Genomic DNA, 21,740 nt, shown 5'->3' on the forward strand with positions numbered 1-21,740 from the left:
CCTGTGTGTGGCATCGGGGCGGCGAGGGCCACCTTCGGTCACCTCATGGTGCGCGTCACTGGGCGGATGAGCGATTGCCGTCGAAACTGGTCTGGAGGTAGAAGGCGTCAATGTGTAACGCAGTGCTCCGGAGCAGGGCTGTGGGCTGGCCCCGGAGGGCGTGGGGAGAGGCGAGGCGAGGCGAGCCGGGGTCTATAAGAGGCCATCCATCCCCACGGAGGACTTGGCCAAGGAGCACGGACCGGTTGAGGGAGCGGATGCCGACGGGAGCCCTCGCAGGTTGTGATGGGTAAGGCGATGCACACCGCACTCTCGTCCTGCAAAGGACTTCTCCTCTAGTAAATCGTGGTGGCTGGTGGTTTATAGCAGCGCCGGCTCTCGTCTGTCTGCATGGATGCGCGCTAGTGTCCGACAGGCAGGTATACTTGCGGGGGGGTTTTCCATCCCCTCTGGGGCAGTGAGGCTCTGGAAACAGGTAGGACTGGTTCTGATGAGCTGACAGATATGTACAAAGTTGGCTGGTTTATGCGCTGCCCCATAGATGCTTCTTTATGTGAACTGATTTTGCACAATAGAGAAACATTATTACGTCGTTGGTAAGTTTTGTTCTGGTATTTTGTTTTATTTTAAACTTCACGCTTCTTCCCTCATCAGGCAGCAGTGGAAGGAAATGTTGATGGTCCTCTTGCTTAACTTAAAAAGTGCAATTAGAGAAGCATGAGAAGTAGGTAGACTTGAATGCTGAGAACTTGAAGGGAAATATATATATACTCAGTGTGAAAGAACTTAAATACTTGAACATGGGAAGCTACTGTAGTTAGACATCAAAGTCTGATGCCATCCAAGTACAGATGCATCTTTTTCAGTGAATTTAATACAATACTCCTGCTGTCACATCAGTATATGTGCAGGTGTTTGGATATGATGACTGTGTTAAAAACAACCATAGTGCATCATGGCCACTCTCATGCTTTAGGTGTTACTTGCCAGCTAAGGGTAGCAGAAACTTCAGATAATAATGGCAAGAACTTCCCTGAAAAATAAATAGAAATTTACAAGAAATCTGATTCAGCTCAAAAAGAGGGAATCTTTTTGGCTGGTACCGTCTTCATTTGTACCAGTGCCTTGCAAAACTGGACTAGCTAAGTGTTAATCATGCAGTGTTTCTGCTGACATTGGCTTTCTTTGCAGCCATGTGCTGCTCACAGAAAGCAGCACACTTACCCAGGCTCTGGTTGCACAAATAGCAAACTGGAAACAATCATATTGCTACTGTCTTTCTCAAGATTCCCTTTGCCACAGATTAATACAAGTTTCTGTGCTGAGGGCTAATGTTTCAGTTGTACTCGTGTTCTTTTTTTGTTGCTCATCTGTCATCTTTCAGCCAAATTTTAAGATTTATAGAAAGAGAACTCATTATTGTGATAATGCTGCTCAGAGAAAAGCAAACAGTTGCAGCCAGACACCTCTCTCTTTTCACATTAAAATTGTTGTTCAGTTTGTTCTCTAGGGTTTCTTTTTGTTGTGGTTGGTAAAGGCTTTCACCAAGCAACTCTCTTCCTCTGATTCTTATTCGCAGTGAGTACAACTCACTGAAAAGCTTTTTCTGACCAAACTTCAAATTGCTGTTTAATTCTTTATGCTTCATGTCTAGAGTTCAGTATTTTTAATGTAATGAGGTTTCCTGGAGTCTGAAACAATATCCCTAGGTTTTGTGAAAGGGAAGGTTTGTGAAATCGTTCCCACCTGAATCTTAAACCCATGGTTGTTTGTCTGTTTCCAGGATCACACAAGTCTTCCTAGTTGGCTCTGAGATAAAACTATTGAGTTCTCTCTTCTGTGTGGGCTTCTGCTTCTTTATTTTTGGTGGCCACATTTATCTGTGCAGTCTGTGTCCTTCTTCCACACAGACAGAAAATAGTAAGAGGCTCTTTGGATCCCTCTCAAGTTGATGCACAGATTCAGTGCCTATGCAAGTGGTGTTGGGAGTAGCAAGGATTTAATTTCCTCTGTCAGTTCTTGTCCCTGCTACTAAGCTATTATAGTATAACTTGTCATTTTCAGGGAAGCATTAAACACTGTACCAGTAGAAAGTGGATTGATATTCACAGTCCCAGCAGCAGCTTGGTCGACTGGGACATCTTTAACTATGTATTGTAGCAGAGGGCTCTGGGGAACAGGCTCCTCACACAGGTCTGGCACCTCTGGGCTCTCTGCAGGAGGGGCTTTGTGCCTTCAGGGAAGTTAGAAAATACATCTCAGTTTAGTTAATAGGCACACAGCAGTGTGAGGAGCAACCTGCAAGAAAGGGAAGGGAAAGCCAGGTCACATCAGTCCTTAAAAACAGATTCTGGGAATTTATAGGTCTGTTATGCCTTTGAGGATCATTTCTGGGGGAGGAAATGATGGTGGTTTTTACTTTTTGCTTGACAATTGCAGATGGTAAATGGCTTGAAGCATTTAAAAAATAGGGATGATTTTGATACCTAAAATTTTCTTACTTAGCTAGAAGATGCAAAAGAGATCTGTGGTGCAAAACAGATGTCAGGATGTAGAGGGTCAGCTCTTTTGCTGCCATAAATTGGGAGCAGTTGGTTGAAGTCAATAATGCTGTGCAGTGTTGCAGCAGATGAGGAACGAATCCAGAGGTTTTTCAGTCTTTCTATTAGAAAAGACTATGTGACCTAAGTCTACAAGAACTTTTTTCCTCTCCTGCCCTGTCCTTGCTTCCTCTCCATCAACTGTTTAGAATAGCAGAACTGAACTCAAAAGTTGTCTTTGTGCCAAATTTTAGGGCATTGATATAGTGGAAATCAATATAACAGTGTTTTTTTCCTGAAAGTTACTTTTTAAACAAATGAGTTGAAGTTATTTACTGTCTACCTCCATTATTTACCTGAAAACTTCCTTGCTTTGTCTGAGCATCTGTTGTTTAAGCAGTTACTTATTTCCACTATTTTTTTACTCTTAGGCAAGGACAAAACAAGGTGAATGATAGAATCATAGAATTAGCCGGGTTGGAAAGGACTTCTGAGATCATCAAGTCCAACCCTTCTTTCCCCCCACCCCTAAATCCAGTCCAGGTTTTCCCCCATTCCGTACTCCAGACAAAACCCACCCCGGGTTTTTCCCCCCCCCCAAGCGGCCCCGGGATGCCCGGACAGAGGCACCAAGGTGTGAACCCCCCAGGTGACACCAGAACAGTGTTTGATTTATTGTAACAAACACGGAGGATCACGATGCAGTGAATTACTTCCAGAAAATCAGCCCTAACCCTTGTAACTACACAAGCAAGCAAGGAGTAAATGCAGTACAGCAGCGTGCATCAGGCACTGGTGTCCATCTCACACTGGTGTGAAGCAGCCACGTTACTGTATGAGTTTCAGAATGTAACGGGGATGCAGAAACAGGTGTGATGGCTTTTAAGAGAGCCCTAGAGAAGTGTTCTACAAAGGGTAGATCAGTGAAGCAGTACAGTACAAATTTATTGCTGTCATACCAGACTGCTACTCAGTCTACAGCTCAAAGATGTTGAGGGAGCTGGTTTTGTAAAGATAGTTCCATATAAATGTTTCATTAGCAGTACATACCTCCTCAACATGTTGGCTAAAGGACAAATTAAACAGCAACAAGAAAGTCAAAACTTATTTGTCTTCTAAAAGACCAGTATCTATATCCTAAATAAAACACGTGATCTTACCAAAGGGTAGCTGAAGATTAGAGATTTGGAAGCTCCCTAAATGGGTTCCTATGACCTGGGATGTTTATTTATGTATTTTATCTCGCGATTATGTGTATCCAAAACACATGGAACTGCCCAGAGAGTAGGGAGCAGAACCTGGGACTTTCTCTTGCTCAGACACCACTAGGCAATAAATTGAAGGACTTCCACAAGCTCTCCATGAACTTCTGAGACACTAGAATGCCCAGTAAGCATAGCTCCTTTTCCCAGAGCTTGGAATTAACTTACTCTGATTCTTCTCAAAGACAGGGAGTAATTATATTCCACACATCCTGGGGAAGTGCGTGGAAAGATGCATAGGTCAGCTCTTGGTGACTGCGTTCAAATAGCTCAAATATTTTGTGTAGAAATATGGGCATCCCCTTTTGTACAAAGGTTAGTGTTATAAGAAAGTACCTATAAGCAGCTTTTTAATACTTCGATACCTTATGGTATGGTATAACTTCTGTCTATCCCAGCTGTCACCCTTGCATCTCCTGGGATAAGAGACACCAGATATTGGAGTAAGTCAGGGCTTACATTTCAAACTGAAGCAAATAACTTTGTAATGTTTATAACTGGGAATACTGTCTCTTGAAGGACAGTCAGTGTGTTAAAACTGTAAATCATTCCCAAAGGCCCTAGAATGTCAAAATTTATTTCACATTAGTAGATAATGTTTTTGTTACTTTGAGGCTCAAGGCTGCTGTCAGCTGTTAATTAATGTCAGGGGATCAGTACTTGTCCACTGAAATAACTTGATTGCCTCTGAAGTTCCTCTGAAAAGATATTAAAAAGAGGAAATCTAATGTGAGGCTGCCATTTTTTCTGAGTTGTGTTCACTGTTCCAGTGATACTTTGGCTGAAAACGTGCTTTGTTTTTCTTTTTCTGCAGGTAGTTGCCACGTGAAATTACATTTGTAGGAAGCTGAAGGACTTCTTTTGTCATCATCTGTAAGTGCCTATCTTCAAAGTAACACTTAAGTGCATCTGTAAACTAGAACTTGTCTTTTTCACGTCTCTACACAATCATTCCTCAAAATTTTATACTGTAGGTTTTTTGTAAGTTTTCCATGCAAATTCTAAAAAACTGCCCAAGGATAGAGTGTGAGGAGCTTGAATGGAAATTCTCTTATTGCCTACTTGTTTACACCATTGCTTTCATACAGCAGCAATTTTTTTTTCACTTCCTTTGGGTTGTAAGTCAAAAAGGCAGTGCAATACATTTATTTTTCTACTTTGCCTCTTGGGAGTCTCCCTGAGCAGAGCTGTTACTGCAGCAGTCTTAGTGCGTAAGCTGCAGCGTGAAGATGGTCCTTGAGAATATCTCATGAAGAAAACAGGGTAAGATCTTATCTGTTTCTATCTTTCAGGGTAAAGGAAATAAAATTGTTTGAGATTCATACGTCTGGTTAGTGACAGAGCCAGGAACAGGGTACAGGTTTTGTGATCTTCACTTCTCGCTGTAGAGAGGGGAGGGCAGGTTAGTTGTGTGCACAGGGGAACTCACCGTATCACTGGAGTCATCCAAACTCTAAAGCAGTGCAGCTAGGAAAACCTTTTAAATTATTTGGTTTTAGAAGTATCCACAAATGAGCCTTGAGAAGGTGTGAGGATGGTGGGTTACTTAAAGCCATAAATGCACAGGAACAAGGTGGTATTTATGGAGTCCAGGAAGTGATTGCCAGTTTGGGGAAGGGTGCTGTGTGCCAGCTGCACAGAGGGCAGACACTGTAACAGGTTATAGCAGATTTTTGTGTGCATGTTTAGTGCTGTCATGTCTTGGCATATAAGCCACACCTGTACACAGTTTAGAACACACTTCACTAATATATACAAAGTGATTTTTGGATGCAACTTTCACTTTGTTGACAGAGCAGAGTACTAAACTGTTCCTAGTCTTCCTCTTGGCCTGTCCCTCCCAGAGTACACTATCTGGTGGCAAACACCCTGCTAAATTTCAAGGCCCTATGCTGAGATGACAACTAAGTAGAAATTTTTTACTTTTTTTTTCTTCTTCTTTTTTTTGATCTTTAATTGATATTTTTATACTTGACTTTTTTTTTTAATCTTAAGTTGTTTAATTGGGATTGTTTTATACCTGTAGGTTTTTTTATCTTTTAAGCCTATGTGCTTCACTGAGGATATCCATGGTATTGACAGCTGGGGACCATGTGGTTCTCTTGTTGAACTGTGGCAGATATTAATGCCTGAAGTCCTCACAAAGCCTATTTAACATTCAGTAAATGAAATGTTCCCTTCTCTGTAATACAGTACTGATGCGTGTACGACTTGTTATGCTTTGTGTACTGTCTCTATTATGCAGAAGGGGTAGAAGTACCAAATGGTACTGTAATTTCCATTGCTGTGTTGCTTCTGTTTCTTGGAGGATGGTTGAAATAACCCTCTGTTGGAATGTGTGCTTCTCTGCCCCGCTCACCTGTGTCAGCACACCTCGCTCAGTCACGTTTCTGATCCTCTGCCTGGGTTTTGTTTGCACAGGTTCTGCCCGTCCCTCTGCGCTCCTCTGCCAGGATGGTATTTCAGAAGCCTCCCGATGGTGGCTGGGGCTGGGTGATTGTTCTCGTTTCCTTCTTCACCCAGTTCCTGTGCTATGGATCACCGCTGGCGGTGGGAGTCTTGTATTTAGAATGGCTGGATGCCTTCGGAGAAGGGAAAGGCAAGACTGCTTGGGTTGGATCCCTAGCCAATGGAATCGGATTGCTTGCCAGTAAGTGTAGAAACAGTATCTATGTTAAATTGGAACCCTTCCAATAGATGCTTTTGTCTGTGTGTGCTTTTGGAATTGTATCAAAGGCAGCTGCACTTGATAGAATGAGGATGCTGCATTTTTGTTTTGGGTTAAGATAGGTAAGAAAATTACATTTACAGTTCTGCTATGCATAAACCAAAGCAACATAATGTTAAAAGAGCAGTAGAAATATTCCCCTTAAAAAATTAAAAAATTTTGTATTTGGATAAACTAGAAGAACCAAACTCTGGGAATGAAAATTTTGTGGATGGGATTTCTTTTTTTTTTGATGAGGCTTTAATACTAACATTAGCATTAGTACTTTAAAATCAGAACAAACTGTTAGTCTGAAATGGTTCAGGTGCTTTATGAAAAACAGTCAATTAATAAATCAGTTACTAATTTTTCAGCTCTAGGGGTAAACCCGCCATTTAGGGTGGGTGAGGGCTCCTTTCCACTGTGTCTTTGAGAAAAAAACTCCCTTTGAAGCCTGGAAAGTTATAGGTAGCAGTAGCATTAAAAAAAAAACTTTACTGGAAGATTTTCTTTAATAAGACATTGTCAGTTGAGGAACAACAGCAAGGTTTTAGGGAAATAAAACACCACCTTGAAATTCTGTAGGTCCAGTTTGTTGCTTTAATATTGAGCACAGATGTTTTACTGGGTCAAATCACTAACTTCTGTTTTTCAGAGATTCACCATGGGAACTATTATCTTTTTGCTGAATCTGGAAAAAATTGCCTGTCAGCAGAGCAACTGCTATGGGCAAAAGCAATTAGGTAGCTCAGTGGACAAAATGCAGCTCAGGATTCCGAGGACTATCTCCTTAAAAGAAAGTTGATGTTCGGATAAGGACCTGAATGAAGACCACTGCTTTATATGACACTGTAACTGGCCAGATATTGGTGTCACATCTGTTAGGGTTTATATCATTAGGCAGAACAGGAATGGGCAAAGGCAGGTGGATCATTAACCACAAGAAGACTATATTCAGTCTCAGGGTGTAGATGGGTAAAGCACTGTAGACTGCTCTTCCATCATGCTTTTTTATTTTTCTGTATTAAGGGCATTAACTCCCGTTATTAGTGCATCAAGATCTAAATAAACTTGAGTGAGAGTAAAGTGGGAGGAAAATAAAGATAAACAAGGTAATTACTGAAGAAAAAACTAGACAGGAAGGAATTGCAAGAGAAGGTGTGAAGAAAAACCCTCTCCCTGGAGACCAGAAATCTGTGGCTCCGATAAGAGCCTCAGCCCCCTTTCCTGTATGTCAGCATCATGTTTCCAGATTTCTTGGTGCCCTCTGTCTTGCTACTGTGAGCATCTGTCAGTGGTGTGCTTTGTAGCTGTGCTGGTTTGGGCTGGGGTAAGAGTTTAATATTCTTTAGTGGCTAGTATGGGGCTGTGTTTTGGATTTGTGCTGAACACAGGGTTGATAATGTAGAGATGTTTTTGTTATTGCTGAGCAGGGCTTACCCAGAGCCAAGGCCTTTTCTGCTGCTCATGCTGCCATGCCAGTGGTGCATGGGAAGCTGGGAGGAGACATAGCCAGGAAAGGTGACCCCAACTGACCAAAGGGATGTTCCAGGCCATATGACATCAAGCTCAGTGTATTAAGTGGGGTGAAGAATGGGGGATGTTTGGAGTGATGGTGTTTGCCTTCCCAAGTAACCATTATGTGTGATGGGGCCCTGTGCTCCTGGGCATGGCTGAACACCTGCTGCCCATGGGAAGCAGGGAATTAATTCCTTGTTTTGCTTTGCCTCTGTGTGTGGCTTTTGCTGTATTTCAACCCACTAGTTTTGCAGCTTTTACCCTGCCAATTCTCTCCCCAATCCTGCTGGTGAGAGTGAGCAGCTGCGTGGTCTTGGCTGCTGGCTGGGGTTAAACCACGACAGCAGCAAATATAAACTTCTGTGACTGAATAATACAAATCAAAGGTGCTGTTGTAGCTGATTTTGGTATGGAATGATTGAATGAAATTTTGGCAAGTTAGGAGGAGTGGTGTCTGTCTATATGCTTTTATTCTTCCACTTTGGCATTTGGAAGCTTAATAATCATTCCTACTTCTAATGCCTTCAAAAAAAAGTACAGCGAGGGCCTTTTAATTGCATTGATGTTATCACAGTTGGCTGAAAACAAAATATATGTTCTGAGCTTTACCTGAAATTGAAGATCCCTCTGTCTTATCAAGCTGGGATATGACCTTAATGACAAATCTACTTTAAGTAAACTTGTTGAAGGGACAATGTAAGTGTTGTAACCGCTACCTAAAACTAGAATGCTTTTGACAAGCTACAGTTTTTCATGTAGGTTTCATAGCAGGCCTTTTTCAGATCTAGTCACTAGGGTGAATATCATATGTGTTTTCAGAGCAAAACCATATAAATATAGGAAAAGAGAGCTTGCTTCTGTTCTTATTTCTGCTATTGCAGGTTCCAGTATTATAGGCCAGGTGGGGCCATTGTGTGTTGTAGCCTGTGTTAAGTAGATGATCAGGCTAACTGAATTTTTCTAAATTAACATATTTTCATGTATGTGAAAGGGTATTATCTGTAACTTAACAATCTTGCTGAACAAGCTGATTTCAGCAGCAATATTGCATGTAACAGGACTGCTTTATTCCAAAGTCCTCCTTCCTATCAGAAGTCTTCTTGCCTTTTACTGTTCCTAAGTTTAATCATAGAATCATAGAATCATAGAATGGTTTGGGTTGGAAGGGACCTTAAAGGTTATTTCGTTCCACCCCCTGCCATGGGCAGGGACACCTTCCACTATCCCAGGTTGGTCAAAGCCCCATCCAGCCTGGCCTTGGACACTTCAGGGATGGAGCAGCCACAGCTTCTCTGGGCAACATTCTCTTCTAGTATTTGTTGTTTGTTCCTTTCTCCACCTTTATGTTGGTGTCCAGTCTCTGATGTAGTTATCCAAAGACATTTTTAAGTATCGATACTATTAAAGCGATTCATGTTGCATACAGAAAATACTGTAATGCTCATGTGATTAAGAACATGTTTGTTTGCTTAGTGCATTCTCCATTGCAAAACTTTTCCTCAGTAATCAATTTCCTTCTTGAAAGTATCTACAAACTTACGATAGGAGTTGCTTAGTTTTACTTTTCATCTGATGAATAATGTTATTTTCAAGTGCTATATTTTGAAGTACCCCTGGATTAGTGTGATGGACGTCTACAAAATACAATCAAATTACTTCTAAATTTTCTTTAAAGCCTGTACCTTGATTCAGTCTTTTTGCCATTGACACAAAAGACTCCAACACTTTTAGTTAAGGCTTTTCTGGAGAGCCATTGACTCCTCTGTGAGCTCTCTTCAACTTAACATCACCTTTCTGAAGCTGTGCGTGCCAGACTGGAGTAAGAATGGCAGTTATGGTGGATTTGCAGCTGCAGGCAGGAAATAAGTGAGTGTCCATTTTCTTAGGAAGACTTTTGTCATTGATAGCACCAGCAATCACATTCATTAGTTGGCTTCTGTAACAAAGGTAGGTCCAGTGACTCTGCTGTGTTATTACTGTAATTTCACCAAAAAGAGGATGATACGGGTGGCATCTGGCATAGAAAAAGGTTCTGTTTGTCTCCCCCCTTCCCTCTGTACATGTAGTCTTAAACTTTTTTTTAAGCACCTGGTGCTGGCGAGCCCTTTCATGTTTACTGCGTTGGTATCCTTTCTAAAATGTTTACTTCTGACTTGCATGAGAGCTAAACTTAGACTGGAGACATAGAAACCCAGTTCAGCACCTTGTTTATTGGGATGAGTTTCCTGGCCTCCTGGTGTTCCATTTCTGTCCATTTGCTCACAGCACAGGCAGCGTTGCTAAGGCCAATGTCAGCTGGAAAAGGGAACGGGACAGGGACCTGGTTGGCCTGTTCCTCGCAGGATGACTTGGGCTGTGACTTTTTGTGACACGACCTGACAGCGCATTGGAAGAAATGAGCCTAAAACAGTGAAAGAAAAGCATCAGTGTTATTGTACAGGGCAGAGGTGAGACCTCCTCTACCAAGTGAGGTGTTATAACCTTGATCAGGCTACGGTAGATGTGGCACTTGGCTCCAGGGCTTGTTGCATATGAAGAAATTGGAAAAGCTTAGTATGTTTCCCCTACTAAAACAGGCTAGAGGAGGATATTTATGTACCTTCTTGAAGATCATGTGTTTCTTCTGCACCAAGTGTTCTTAATTTTACATCCATTTGGAGCCTGAAATTGAATTTGATCCATGTTAACACTTGTTAGAAGTAAAACAGACAAAGACCTTGGCGCCTGTAATTGGCACCACTGCTGTTTATCCTGAGAGTTGACTTCACAGTATTTGGCGTAGGAGGAGACACCAGCAATGTCTCCCATTCCTTCTTCCCTTCATTAATGGAGAAAGAACAAAGGGAAGACTCTCTCTTGTGAGGCATGTCTTGATAATTTGATGGGGTGTTTCTACTGATCTGAGGAATTCTGTGTTAAATGGTAAAAAACCTAATTTTGAGTTTTCAAGCAAAAATTTTACAATTCTAAAACCGCCTTTGCAGCATCTGCTTATTTTTGGACCAAAACCTCACACATACATAGCCCCCATTGTAAAGTATGGAAGCTGTACATAGTTTTTGTGGAGGGGAGAGGGCGCCCCAAAGATTCCTCTGCAAAGGAGCCCAGTTCATAGAATAACTTTACCAGAAAGGAGCAGTCTTTCCAATCACTTGGGTGTGGGTTGCTGTCCGGTGTAAAAAGCTTTTCTTCTCATCTATATTCATATCCAGACTACAAACATTTGGAGAATATTATGTTTATTATAACCAGGTTTTAAAAATGAACTTAATATGCAAAAATATTCCTGCATTCTGTCCAGTGGATTTTACGTGCAGTCCATGAGCGTTGCTCCTACTCTACGGTTCCAACAGGCTCGGACAGATACCAACACTAGGGTGGGTCAGATTAATGGAGGTGATAAGAAAAAGAACTCAGCTGTCCAATATTGTTTGTTTAGCAAAAGGTTTTTTGTGTGTATGAGATGAAGGAGGGAGGACCCTCGAGATGAGCGAGTGGAGGATGGGACTGTCGGTTTGCAGATTTTTTTTTTCTCTTCATGTGAAAATATTGAGGAAGAGAGTGCTAGTTCTTGATGTCCATAAAAGAAACAACTTTGTACTTATTAAGAGGTCAGCAGATTGTGGTAGTTATAAAGTTCCTCTGTGAGCAGCTGATGGTTTGTTTTCATGTCTCAGGAAGGACTCACTGTCACATCCAGGTCTCACTGAAGGTAAAGTCTTTTATTCAAAATAATAAAAATATCAATGTACAAATGAATCCTTCTAGGTGTTCTCCCTCTTTGGTCTGTCTGCATAAAGATCTACTGTGAAAACCCATATTCTTTCTGCTGCTGCTTCCCATTTTGCCTAGGGATCTTCTTGACTGCTCCTCTGCAGAGCCTGATAATTATGTCACTGTCTGCTGAGCTGTGACAGGTCGTGTCAGAGGATCAGTGCTGGCTGCTGAGTTTTCCTCCTAGAGTTGGCTATCATTCTTATCAACTGAGCTGGTATCTTTTTTTGATAGAGTTTGGTCTAGTTTGCATCATTTGGAAAGGAAAAAGCCCCAGCGATTTTATTTGTAAAAGAGGTAAATATTTATCAATGTCTTCAAATATTATTCTAATTCTAGTGCTAACCCCTGGAGTTGTTGGCAAAAAGAACAAAATGCTGGCTTAAAAGCTGTTTTTCATGCTTACTATTGAGGATTGCCACTGGGATTTTATTTTTGTGGTGTTCACATTACGGTGAGAAAGGATGTGTCTGAAAGAGAGTCAGCTAATGAAAACCCTTATGCTGCCTGAAGAGCTGTTTCCTATGTGTCTGTACATAGACTCCTGTATTCCTCAGAACATCCACTTTGAACAAAATCCATGGGGCAGGAGTTCACAGAGCAAGTCTCAGTCCCACTCTGGGAAAGTTGGATTTTCACTGGAATTAAGTGCCTTGAACCCATTGTGCTTCAATTACTTGTAAAGAATAACATGTTTGTGTACAGTGAACTCCTGTGCAAATGCCATGATAATAAATGAAGGTACTGTGCCTGGTGGAAAAAAAACGCCAGCTCTTTGGAAAATGGAGAAAGGGAAGGAATGCAAAGAGCAGGGTAAAGAACAAAGATGCTGGCTGTCATGGGGGTTTTCTTTTGTGACTTTTATTTTCTGGCAGTGTGATGAGGGGACTGTAGTAGTGCCCAGCATGAAGGCGAAGATGGAGCTGTTTTTCTTCTCAACCCAGTGAAGAGTATAACCCAGAGAAGAATAATAACTATTTTAATACTTATACTGGCGCTCCTTCTTATAAACAGGGCCATTGTTGGGCTGCCAGATCTCTTGCTGTGTGAGATGGCAGAGTAATACGGAGCTTATTGGAGCAGGTTCTTCAGTTTTGTGCAGGTTGTTTTCCATATTGGAGCGAAAAGGTCTCTTTGTACTTTTTGTTCTTCTTTGGGATTAATTTTTTTAAGTGGGAGAAGCTGGAAGACCATCTCCTTGGACCTTGTCAGGGATGCTTTTGATGGTGTTCCAGTGGAGAATGTCCTTGTCAGGACATGAAGACATGTTTTTCAGCTCTGTGTCTCTCTTGTTCTGCCTTGGTGTCAGGTGGTCCAGTTTCACCTTGGATCAGTGAGGTGTGTACCAGTACCACCACCCCAGGCTGGACAGAGACCTTCTGAAAGTAGCTGTGTCAAAATACAGAGAGCAGGTGGAAGGGAAATACTGCTTGTTTTAACAAGGTAGTGAGTCAGAAATAAAGAATAGAAAGAGGGCAAATTCCCCTGCTAAATTGAATTATGTTATCACTACCTAATGTTCTTTTACTGTAGAAAAATTCTTATATAATATGGAGTCAATCCTTTGTTTATTTTTAAATCCTGTGGTTTTAGGAAGCATACCAACCTTAATTTGCCAGTTCTAGCAATTAATTCTAAGAATCAGCAACAAACACTCTCAGCTCTTGTTCTCAGCAAGTTACTCTGCCCAAGTTACACTGGCCAGCTTTCATTCCCACAGCGTGCTGACTCTTGAGTGGCAGCAAGTGCTTACATCTTCCTTTTTCGTAGTTTCCAAAATCCAAATAAACCCTCCTTCTCCAGAACATTTTCTTGATTCCCCTGTAACTCTGACTCTTTGCCTGGATAAGCCCCAATTCAGACTCGCTCCCCTTTGCGTTCCCGAGGCAGAAGCTCTTATGTAGGGCGAGAATTCTGACCTGCCTTGTCTTTGAGGCTCATTTCATCTGCTGACGAATCTGTGCCCCTGCCTGCCAGAACTGCTTGTCCCATGGCTGGTAACCACAGGAAAACCTTGCCTGCATTCCCAGCTGCTCGATCCATCTGCAAACCTAGGCAAGCACCATCCCTGGCTCCAACTGGTGTTTACCTCCTATCACCTCTCTGGGCTCGCCTCCCATCAGCTGGGAATGTCAGCCACGTGTGAGTCAGGGAGCTCTGACCTGAACAAATGGCACACTCCGAAATCACACTCCGAAATCTCTGCTTTTGCTTTTGCTGATTGTATCCAACGTGGAGTGTCTGTGTTTTGATGCAAAGGTGGCGAGGTGGTTTTGTTTGTTTGTTTGAAATAATTCGGTCATCTGCTTATCTGACTGCTAATCTCAGAGCTGCTGAGTTTAGGATCATGGGGCTAATGCATAAGTTTATGTATGAATGCTTAGAACTGCAGGGTTTCAGATAGGTTGTCTTTTGCAAGCCAAGTCCCTTGCTGGTTGCTTATTTATGCAGGGCACCAAGCTACTTAAGACTAAAAGGTGTATTCCAGGTCACACAAGTGAAAATAAGTGCTTGTTCTACAATTTCTGTGAGGAGGGAACTGGCTGAGTAGAGGCAGGGTACAAATTCTGCCTCACTTTGTTCTTGTTTTGAAGAACTAAACAACCAAGAAATATTGGGGAGTTAAGAGAGGGAGAAACCTCTTCCAAATTTCATGAATGTTGCCCTGGATGTTCTCAAAGTGCCTTTTATTTTCTGTATTTGGTACAATACTGACTAGCAGGTATTTAATTTCCTCAAAAATCAGGGAAGAGTACTGTTTGTGTTTATCTATATATCAACAGATATTTCCTCTGTGTAAGCACCAGGTGGCATTCTTACTGTGATTATGATCAGAAGTTACTGGTTTTCCATTTCAATTTTATAAATGTAATATCAGGATGAATGTATATAGTGCCTTTCTGAAGCACAGTTTTTGGGCTCTGTCAAAAAGAGCTTCTTGAAGCCTGGGTGATGGTCTCTCTTTGGTATCCCTGGGTGAAGATTCTTTTCAGAGCCTTTGTACAAGTCCTTAGATGTGTAGTGGCAGTGTTACAGTCCAGTATGTATCCATCATCCCACGTTTAAGGAATGTTTTGCTCGCTCTTTCCCTCCCAGCCCTGGTACCCTTTCATGGTCTTGATATCAGTTTCTCCTTGTGCACAAATCCGACAAGCCTGACCTTGAATGTTTTTATAACCAACTGTTTCAAAGAACCCCGTAAAAATTAGTACTCTGAATTGTTATTTAATATAATTCTATATTTAAATAATTATCATAAGAAACATTTCCACAGACTGACATTTTAGAAGTTCTTCCTGGTGCTGGTATTTACTAGGAATGTTTTTCCTGCTTTTCCTCTAGGTCCTGTCTGCAGTATATGTGTGTCATCTTTTGGAGCAAGACCAGTAGCTATCTTCAGTGGCTTTATGGTGGCCGGGGGCCTCATGATGAGCAGTTTTGCACCTAACATATACTTTCTATATGTTTCATATGGGATAGTTGTTGGTAAGAAATGCCTTCCCTTCATGTTGAGACTTAGTCTTGGTTATTTTGAGTCTCGGTTTATGAATATGAAATGGGAAGCAGATTCACAGAGGCAGTGGTAGTCTGGTACTCGATTTATCAAGGAGTACTTTACTTTTGGGCAGGGAGAGATGTTGCACGGGCAGGCTGTTACCGTGTAGTGAAAGATGAAAACACTGTACATATTCATCAAGGTTTGAAAACAGTTTGTCCTCTGTTGACACAATTGTAAGAGATGGAGAAGCTGAGGTTTTACCTAAGGGCTGGAATCAAGCAGGTCTTCTGCAGGCATGAAGGAAGTGCCAGTCTTAAAGGAATAACATCTCCTCTGCAGTCTGTCATGTTCTCATTCTAATTTGATAAATTAGAGATCATTAGGGAGCAATGTTGTTCTCCACATAATTGGATTGAACCTAAAATGCTGTGCTAGAGGCATGAAAGTGCTGTTCTCCTAGCAAGTGGTGACCTGCCCCTGTGTGCTGCAGAGGGCTGCTGTGGGTGGCTGATCAAATTAACTGTGTCAGGAATTTGGGCACTTCTCTGGTCAGCAGGGACCCAGCATGGTGCTGGTCGGGCACGGTGCCCGTGGATGCAGCTCTGCTGAGTTCTGGGGCCACCCCCTGGGCTGAAAGCCTTGTAACCCTTCACACAGCACAGAACCTCAAACCCAGCCTGCTCCACACAGGTTCAGCAGCCAGGGATGCTCAGGGGGAGGGAGGTGGGGCAGTGCAGCAGTGTAGTCACCCTGTCAGTGTGAGGCTGGTGTGGCTGGTGCTGAGCCAGAGTTAAGAGGTACCTCTGCACCCAGAGTACACTACTGTGTTACCTGAGGAATAACGAGGGGCACTGATTCCCAGAGGATGCAGCTTGCTTTATATCTAACTCTCTTTCTCAAGGTCTTGGATGTGGCCTTTTGTACACTGCAACAGTTACCATCACTTGCCAGTATTTTGACAAACGCAGAGGCCTTGCACTCGGTCTGATTTCAACAGGTATGGCTTTTAATTATCATTCTCTCTAACTTTTCAACTCTGATACAGCTACTGTTACCCTGGCAATAAAAAACGGGATTATATTTTTCTCAGTTACTTCCTGAAGTACTTCATGAGTCAAAACATTAGTAATGAAGAGATAAATTCAGGCTTCAGATAAAATAGTAACTACACTTGCAGGTGTATGCCATGAGTTATCCATACAGATGAGAAAAGGATATTCACTCAAATAAAAGCAGACTCATGCATACCTTGGGCTGTGTACCATGGATAATAAGAGGGGAAGTGTTCCACAGAACACTCTTCTTACACAGGATCAGAGGTGAGAAGGAGATTGGAGGATATAAATGCTGGATCACCATAACCTCACATTAGCTGCACCTTTAAAGGAGTAGTTGAAATTTGGGCTTACATTTGTAATATTTTTTTCCTTTCCAGTCAAAAAGGAACTAAATTCTGAAGTATTCCAAAGGCTTATCCCAGCTTTTTTCATCCATGTATGTTGAAGTGATCCCAGAAAAATGAACCCCTGATAATACAAGGAAAATTCTTTTAAGGATACTGAGCAGTCTTTCTTACCCTCTCTCTGGGCCTTTAGGTTGTGTGATGTTGTACACCAAGAAGAATTAATGTAGGATAGATAATAAAGAAGGATAATAACGTAGGAACTGTTAAAGACAGCTGCTGTCCTATGCCTTGTTTTCCAGATTGTATGGAGTCTCCCCTCTGATCTGTAGCTGTCAGTGAGGAGAGGCATGGTCAGTATAGTCAGAGTTGTGAGATACTGATACCAGACCCACACCATATTTATATAAGGGAACTTCTGCAGAAATGTTTCTTGGAATCATTTTCAGGGGCTTTTGTTAGGATTCCAGGTAGTTTGCCTTAAAATCTGATCTTATTGAGCCCTGGTTAATTTTAGTACCTGGAAAACAAAACAAGTATGAATTTTGTAATTATTTTTTCCTATGTTTAGCGCCAAACTATATAAATGGCTCTACTATAACCTAGATACAGTCTTCAGCAAATCATTTTAAAGTTTGTCTTTAAATTGACTTGAAGAACCAATGCTCTGTATTTGTGGGAGGACATCCATTGATTACAATGGGTCTCTCTTCACTTCAACAAAAAGCTTTTTCTTTAAATTAGTGGGATTGCTTTAAATGCTTGTGCTCATAGTAATTGCTTACTCTTCAGTGTTTCCTTTGGAATTGCCAAATTCCTCAAGTGCATGTTTAGTCCTGTAAAGCTTCAGAGCTGTCTTTGGAATAAAGTCCCACCGGGTGAGCCCCACTTCTTAAACACCAGGCAGTCAAGGGCTTTTTCTAAAAGGGCTCTTGGTGAACCCCTGGTGTCTTCCTGCCTTAGAGGAGAAAGGTGGCAGTGAGGAGGAGAAAGGGGAAAATGTTGAGGTGTGAAATTCTGTGTTAACTCAAAATGGTACCTGAAGGGACACATGTATGTGAGTGCATGGCAAAAGGATGGCTTAATAGTTCTTTTATGTTTTTGATCTTACTTATTTCTAAAGTGCCTGCTGGTGCTAATGGCAATAAATTGTTCAGATTTTTGTGGATACTCAACAAAGAAACTGTAACTTCAAGCGGGATGATGACTTACCAGTTCTTTGGATGGAGCAGAGAGGAGCACAGATGACTTACCATTCCTGTGACAGTGTATTCGTAGCTGCTAAATTGTATGTTTGTTAGTGTTGAAGGATGTTCTCAGTTTTTCAGTTAAAACTGATCTTATTTTCCTCTTATAGGCTCAAGTGTTGGACTCTTCATATATGCAGCATTACAAAGAGAGCTTATTGAGCTATATGGACTGGATGGTTGTCTGCTAATAGTTGGTGCTCTGTCTCTAAATATATTAGCATGTGGCAGCCTAATGAGACCATTGGAGTCATCAGGTTCTTCTCCACCAGAAAAACCATGTGTAGACAAAGTCCCAGATCAATATTTTGTTTACCATGAAAAAGAAAAGACTGTTGAAGAAAATATAAGCATCCTTGAAAAGGGCTACATTGATGAAAAATGTGTGAACAATGTGCTTGACTGCAAACAGGATAGCGTTTTAAATAAGAATGTATTGAGCTCAATAAATGTAAATGAGAAAGACACTTATAAAAAGAAAGTTGTAGAACAGACAAACTTCTGCAAGCAACTTGCCAAAAGGAAGTGGCAGCTCTATTTGACCTACTGGAAGGAAACCATGGTTCTTTTTAAGAACAAAGTATTTTCAGCTCTCTTTGTTGCCATCTTGCTCTTTGATATTGGTGGATTTCCTCCTTCTCTGCTCATGGAAGATGTAGCAAGAAGTGCAAACATTAATGAAGATGACTATTATATGCCCCTCATTTCCATTATTGGCATTATGACTACTGTTGGCAAACTTATTTTAGGAATACTGGCAGATTTCAAGTGGGTTAACACTTTATATCTGTATGTAACAACCTTATTAATGACAGGATTGGCCTTGTTTGCAATTCCATTTGCCAAAAGTTACCTTACATTAGCAATGCTTTCTGGGATTTTGGGTTTTCTGACTGGGAACTGGTCAATTTTTCCATATGTAACAACAAAGACTGTGGGAATTGAGAAGCTGACTCATGCATATGGGATATTGATGTTCTTCGCTGGACTTGGAAACAGCCTCGGACCACCAATTGTAGGTAAGGTCAAGGTAGACAGTATAAACTGAGCGTGAGCTGGTCAAGACCAGACAGAATTAATTTGCATGTGAGTAGTTCTGGTTGGCTCTAATAATAATAATGGAAAGGTGAAATCAAAATCTTCAACAAAACTTAGAGCCTGTTTGGCTTGAGCTGGCCATCTGATTGTGTGCTTGTTTCAGCTTTGATGAAAAGCACGTTTCATGTCTAAGTGGTCCAACTGTTATAGGTTTGCCTTATTTTATTTTTCTGTGGTGTTTCTCTAAGTTAACAGTGCTGTGTTACATTTAACTCCTCAGTGATGCACTTCTCTCTTATTCTCACCCCCAGGTTGGTTTTATGACTGGACGCAGGAGTACGACACCGCGTTCTATTTCAGTGGCTTTTGTGTCTTACTGGGTGGATTTCTCCTACTGTTGGCAGCGTTGCCCTGCTGGAATGCCTGCACCAACCAGAGCTCAAAGCTGCCTCCAAATACTTACTCCTACAAAGTTGCATCTAGCGCTTAGGTGACAACTGGAAAACACTTTGCGCCTTTTTATATTATATAGCAAAGTATTTTAGTAATTTTCCACTTATTTATGAAGCCCACAAATCCTCTTCTACTATAAAAATTCCATTGTTGCTTGTTCTTGTTATTCAGTTCCTTCTTCTTCTTTTATTTCTTTTTTTTTTAAATGTTATTTTTAAGAACAGTCTTATTTTGTCTACTGTGCACTGTGTTTCCAGCCTTTGTCTACTGTAATTTCCTTTTACCCTGTAAGGGGTATGTTCTGCTGTATTATCAGCTGTACTTTTTTTTAAGGGGGATGGTGTGGAGGGGTGAAAACTTTGAAGCAAAAATGAAGGCCTGTTCCTTATGGAAGAAGGTTGGCATTTCTGTCACCTTTTCTAGGTCTCCAAGTTGCACAGTCAGGCTTTACAAAACAAAAATTTGCCTTATTAGAATGTAATACTGTGGCGAGGTGCTTTTGACATCATGCTTAGATTAACTTTTTGTCTTTTTAAAGTCTGTGCAATTTACAATGAAGTGCCAATTGCAGGAGGGAGAAGAGGGGAAACAAATCAACCTTATGTTGCATAACTGAAGTGAACATTATGATGAAAGTAAAGATTCTTACTACCACTACAACTAAGAACTGTGTTTATAAATATTGCACATTTTGTGAAGTCTGTTTATAAAACCGTTGAACCAAAAAGTTTTAAACCAAGGAATAAATGTGATTGTTGAAACCGTGAAAAGAAATGCTGACTTGGTTATGAAAGTTCTTAATCTTTAGATCAAAGTTGGAGATGTGCTCACAGAAGCCTACAAGCGAGTGTTTCTAAGTCAGTCACCCATGGAGGTGCTGGGGGCCTCTCTTGTTGCACAACCACAGTTTAGTGGGTTGAACCTACTGCAGAGAGCTAAATAGTAGAGCTTGCAACAAGGTAGACCTGATGAGAAAAGGGAAAATGTGACAGCAACGTCATCTCTGCTGTCGTTTTTGGAATGGATATAGCAAGGAGAAAAGTTGGCAAGAGGGAGCAAGAAAAATCGTGGGGGAGGGTTAACAGAAGAGGTTCAGGGAAAGCTGATGTGGAAACAGTTGCAACACTTGAACACCAAACAAGCCAGTGAAGAGAGAGCCCCTGAAACCTACTCCCTCTCTAGCTGCAGCCTGCCCCTGTGTGTGTGCTGGCTTTGTGCTGGCGTGACTGGGGGAACACTGTGATGTTGAAGCCTTTCCAGGATGACTCTGGTAGCTCTGCACTGCCCTGTGTGCCCTGTGCAATAGCTTTTGCTTACATAGCTGCTCCCATGCCAAGGATGGGTCTGGCTGCTCTTGCAGCAGTCACAGAAATCTCTCCTTGGGTGGCACGTCCTGTGCGCTTTGGCTCCTCGCTGTAGATTTAAAGTTTTAGTGGGGCATGTTGCAAGCCTTGGGTGAGGTACAAGTTCTTAATCCTGAGTTACATCCTGCATGGTTGCCTACAAATGCCCAGCTAGTTCTCAGCAGTACTGTGGGCTTCAAATTCTAATGTGATTCTGGCTCATAAATAATCCTTAAGGTAAAACCCAGGCATGTAATGAGCAAAGTTTATTGTCAAAGTGCTGTGCACAGTCACTGTGTTTGCACGCCTCATTAAGCAAGAGCGATGCAACAACTGAGCTGGGCAGACCTTAATGCAAGTAATGTTCTCTCTTCTGGTCCAGGGCAGGAAAATCCAGCTTGGCTTCAAACAGTTTTTGCTGACTTTTTAGGATTCACTTATGTTTGTTTGAATTAAAACTTGATAAAAATAAAGATGCGGTTAGTTTGTCTGGTTTTTTTTTTTCATCGATTTGTCAGCTGAGTGTAACTACTGTGTGGGTTTTCTTCCTGGATTGTGGAAAAAGTATTGAGTACTCAGTAGAGGCATACACACAACTCCAATTCCAAATTGTAGTCCTGGGTATCTGACATGGATCATTTTATGTGCTGTATGGCAGCTGTAGTCAGATTTCACCACGTGTATATAAACGTAATACCGTGTTTTACTCATCTTAAAGAAACTGCAGTGATATACTGGATATAATCAGGGCATGTGTGCCTTCAGATTAATCTGTTAAAGTCTCACTTCCTGCCAACAATCCAGTCTGAGTTCTTTAAATATGAAACTGATGTTAAATTAATTGTCACTCTGAAAAAAATTCAGCTGGAATTAATGTTAATGATTGGGTGCTATGTAGCACACTTCTGCAATGGAAATGGAGTCTATTATTAGGCAGCCTGATATGTTTGGAAATAT

The 21,740-nt window shown here is 41.5% G+C and overlaps 1 protein-coding gene across 2 annotated transcripts in view; it reads left to right on the forward strand.

Moving 5' to 3' along the window:
* Positions 1-20,214, forward strand: part of SLC16A9 (solute carrier family 16 member 9) — a 23,523-nt gene extending 3,309 nt beyond the window's left edge. The window contains exons 1-7 of one of the 2 annotated variants that reach the window (XM_018085413.1): positions 214-289; positions 4,617-4,675; positions 6,224-6,452; positions 15,144-15,287; positions 16,202-16,297; positions 18,060-18,968; positions 19,299-20,214. In XM_018085413.1, coding sequence (XP_017940902.1) covers positions 6,257-6,452; positions 15,144-15,287; positions 16,202-16,297; positions 18,060-18,968; positions 19,299-19,477 — 1,524 coding nt within the window. In that variant the 5' untranslated portion in view covers positions 214-289; positions 4,617-4,675; positions 6,224-6,256 and the 3' untranslated portion in view covers positions 19,478-20,214. Of the gene's footprint in view, positions 1-213; positions 290-4,616; positions 4,676-6,223; positions 6,453-15,143; positions 15,288-16,201; positions 16,298-18,059; positions 18,969-19,298 lie in introns of those variants that run through there. The other variant, XM_018085414.1, reaches the window with a different exon arrangement.
* The last annotated feature ends 1,526 nt before the right edge of the window (positions 20,215-21,740 follow it).

This window comes from Manacus vitellinus, unplaced genomic scaffold (genome assembly GCF_001715985.3).
Source record: "Manacus vitellinus isolate BGI_N305 unplaced genomic scaffold, ASM171598v3 scaffold_80_pilon, whole genome shotgun sequence".
In the NCBI taxonomy this organism is placed as follows: Eukaryota; Metazoa; Chordata; class Aves; order Passeriformes; family Pipridae; genus Manacus; species Manacus vitellinus.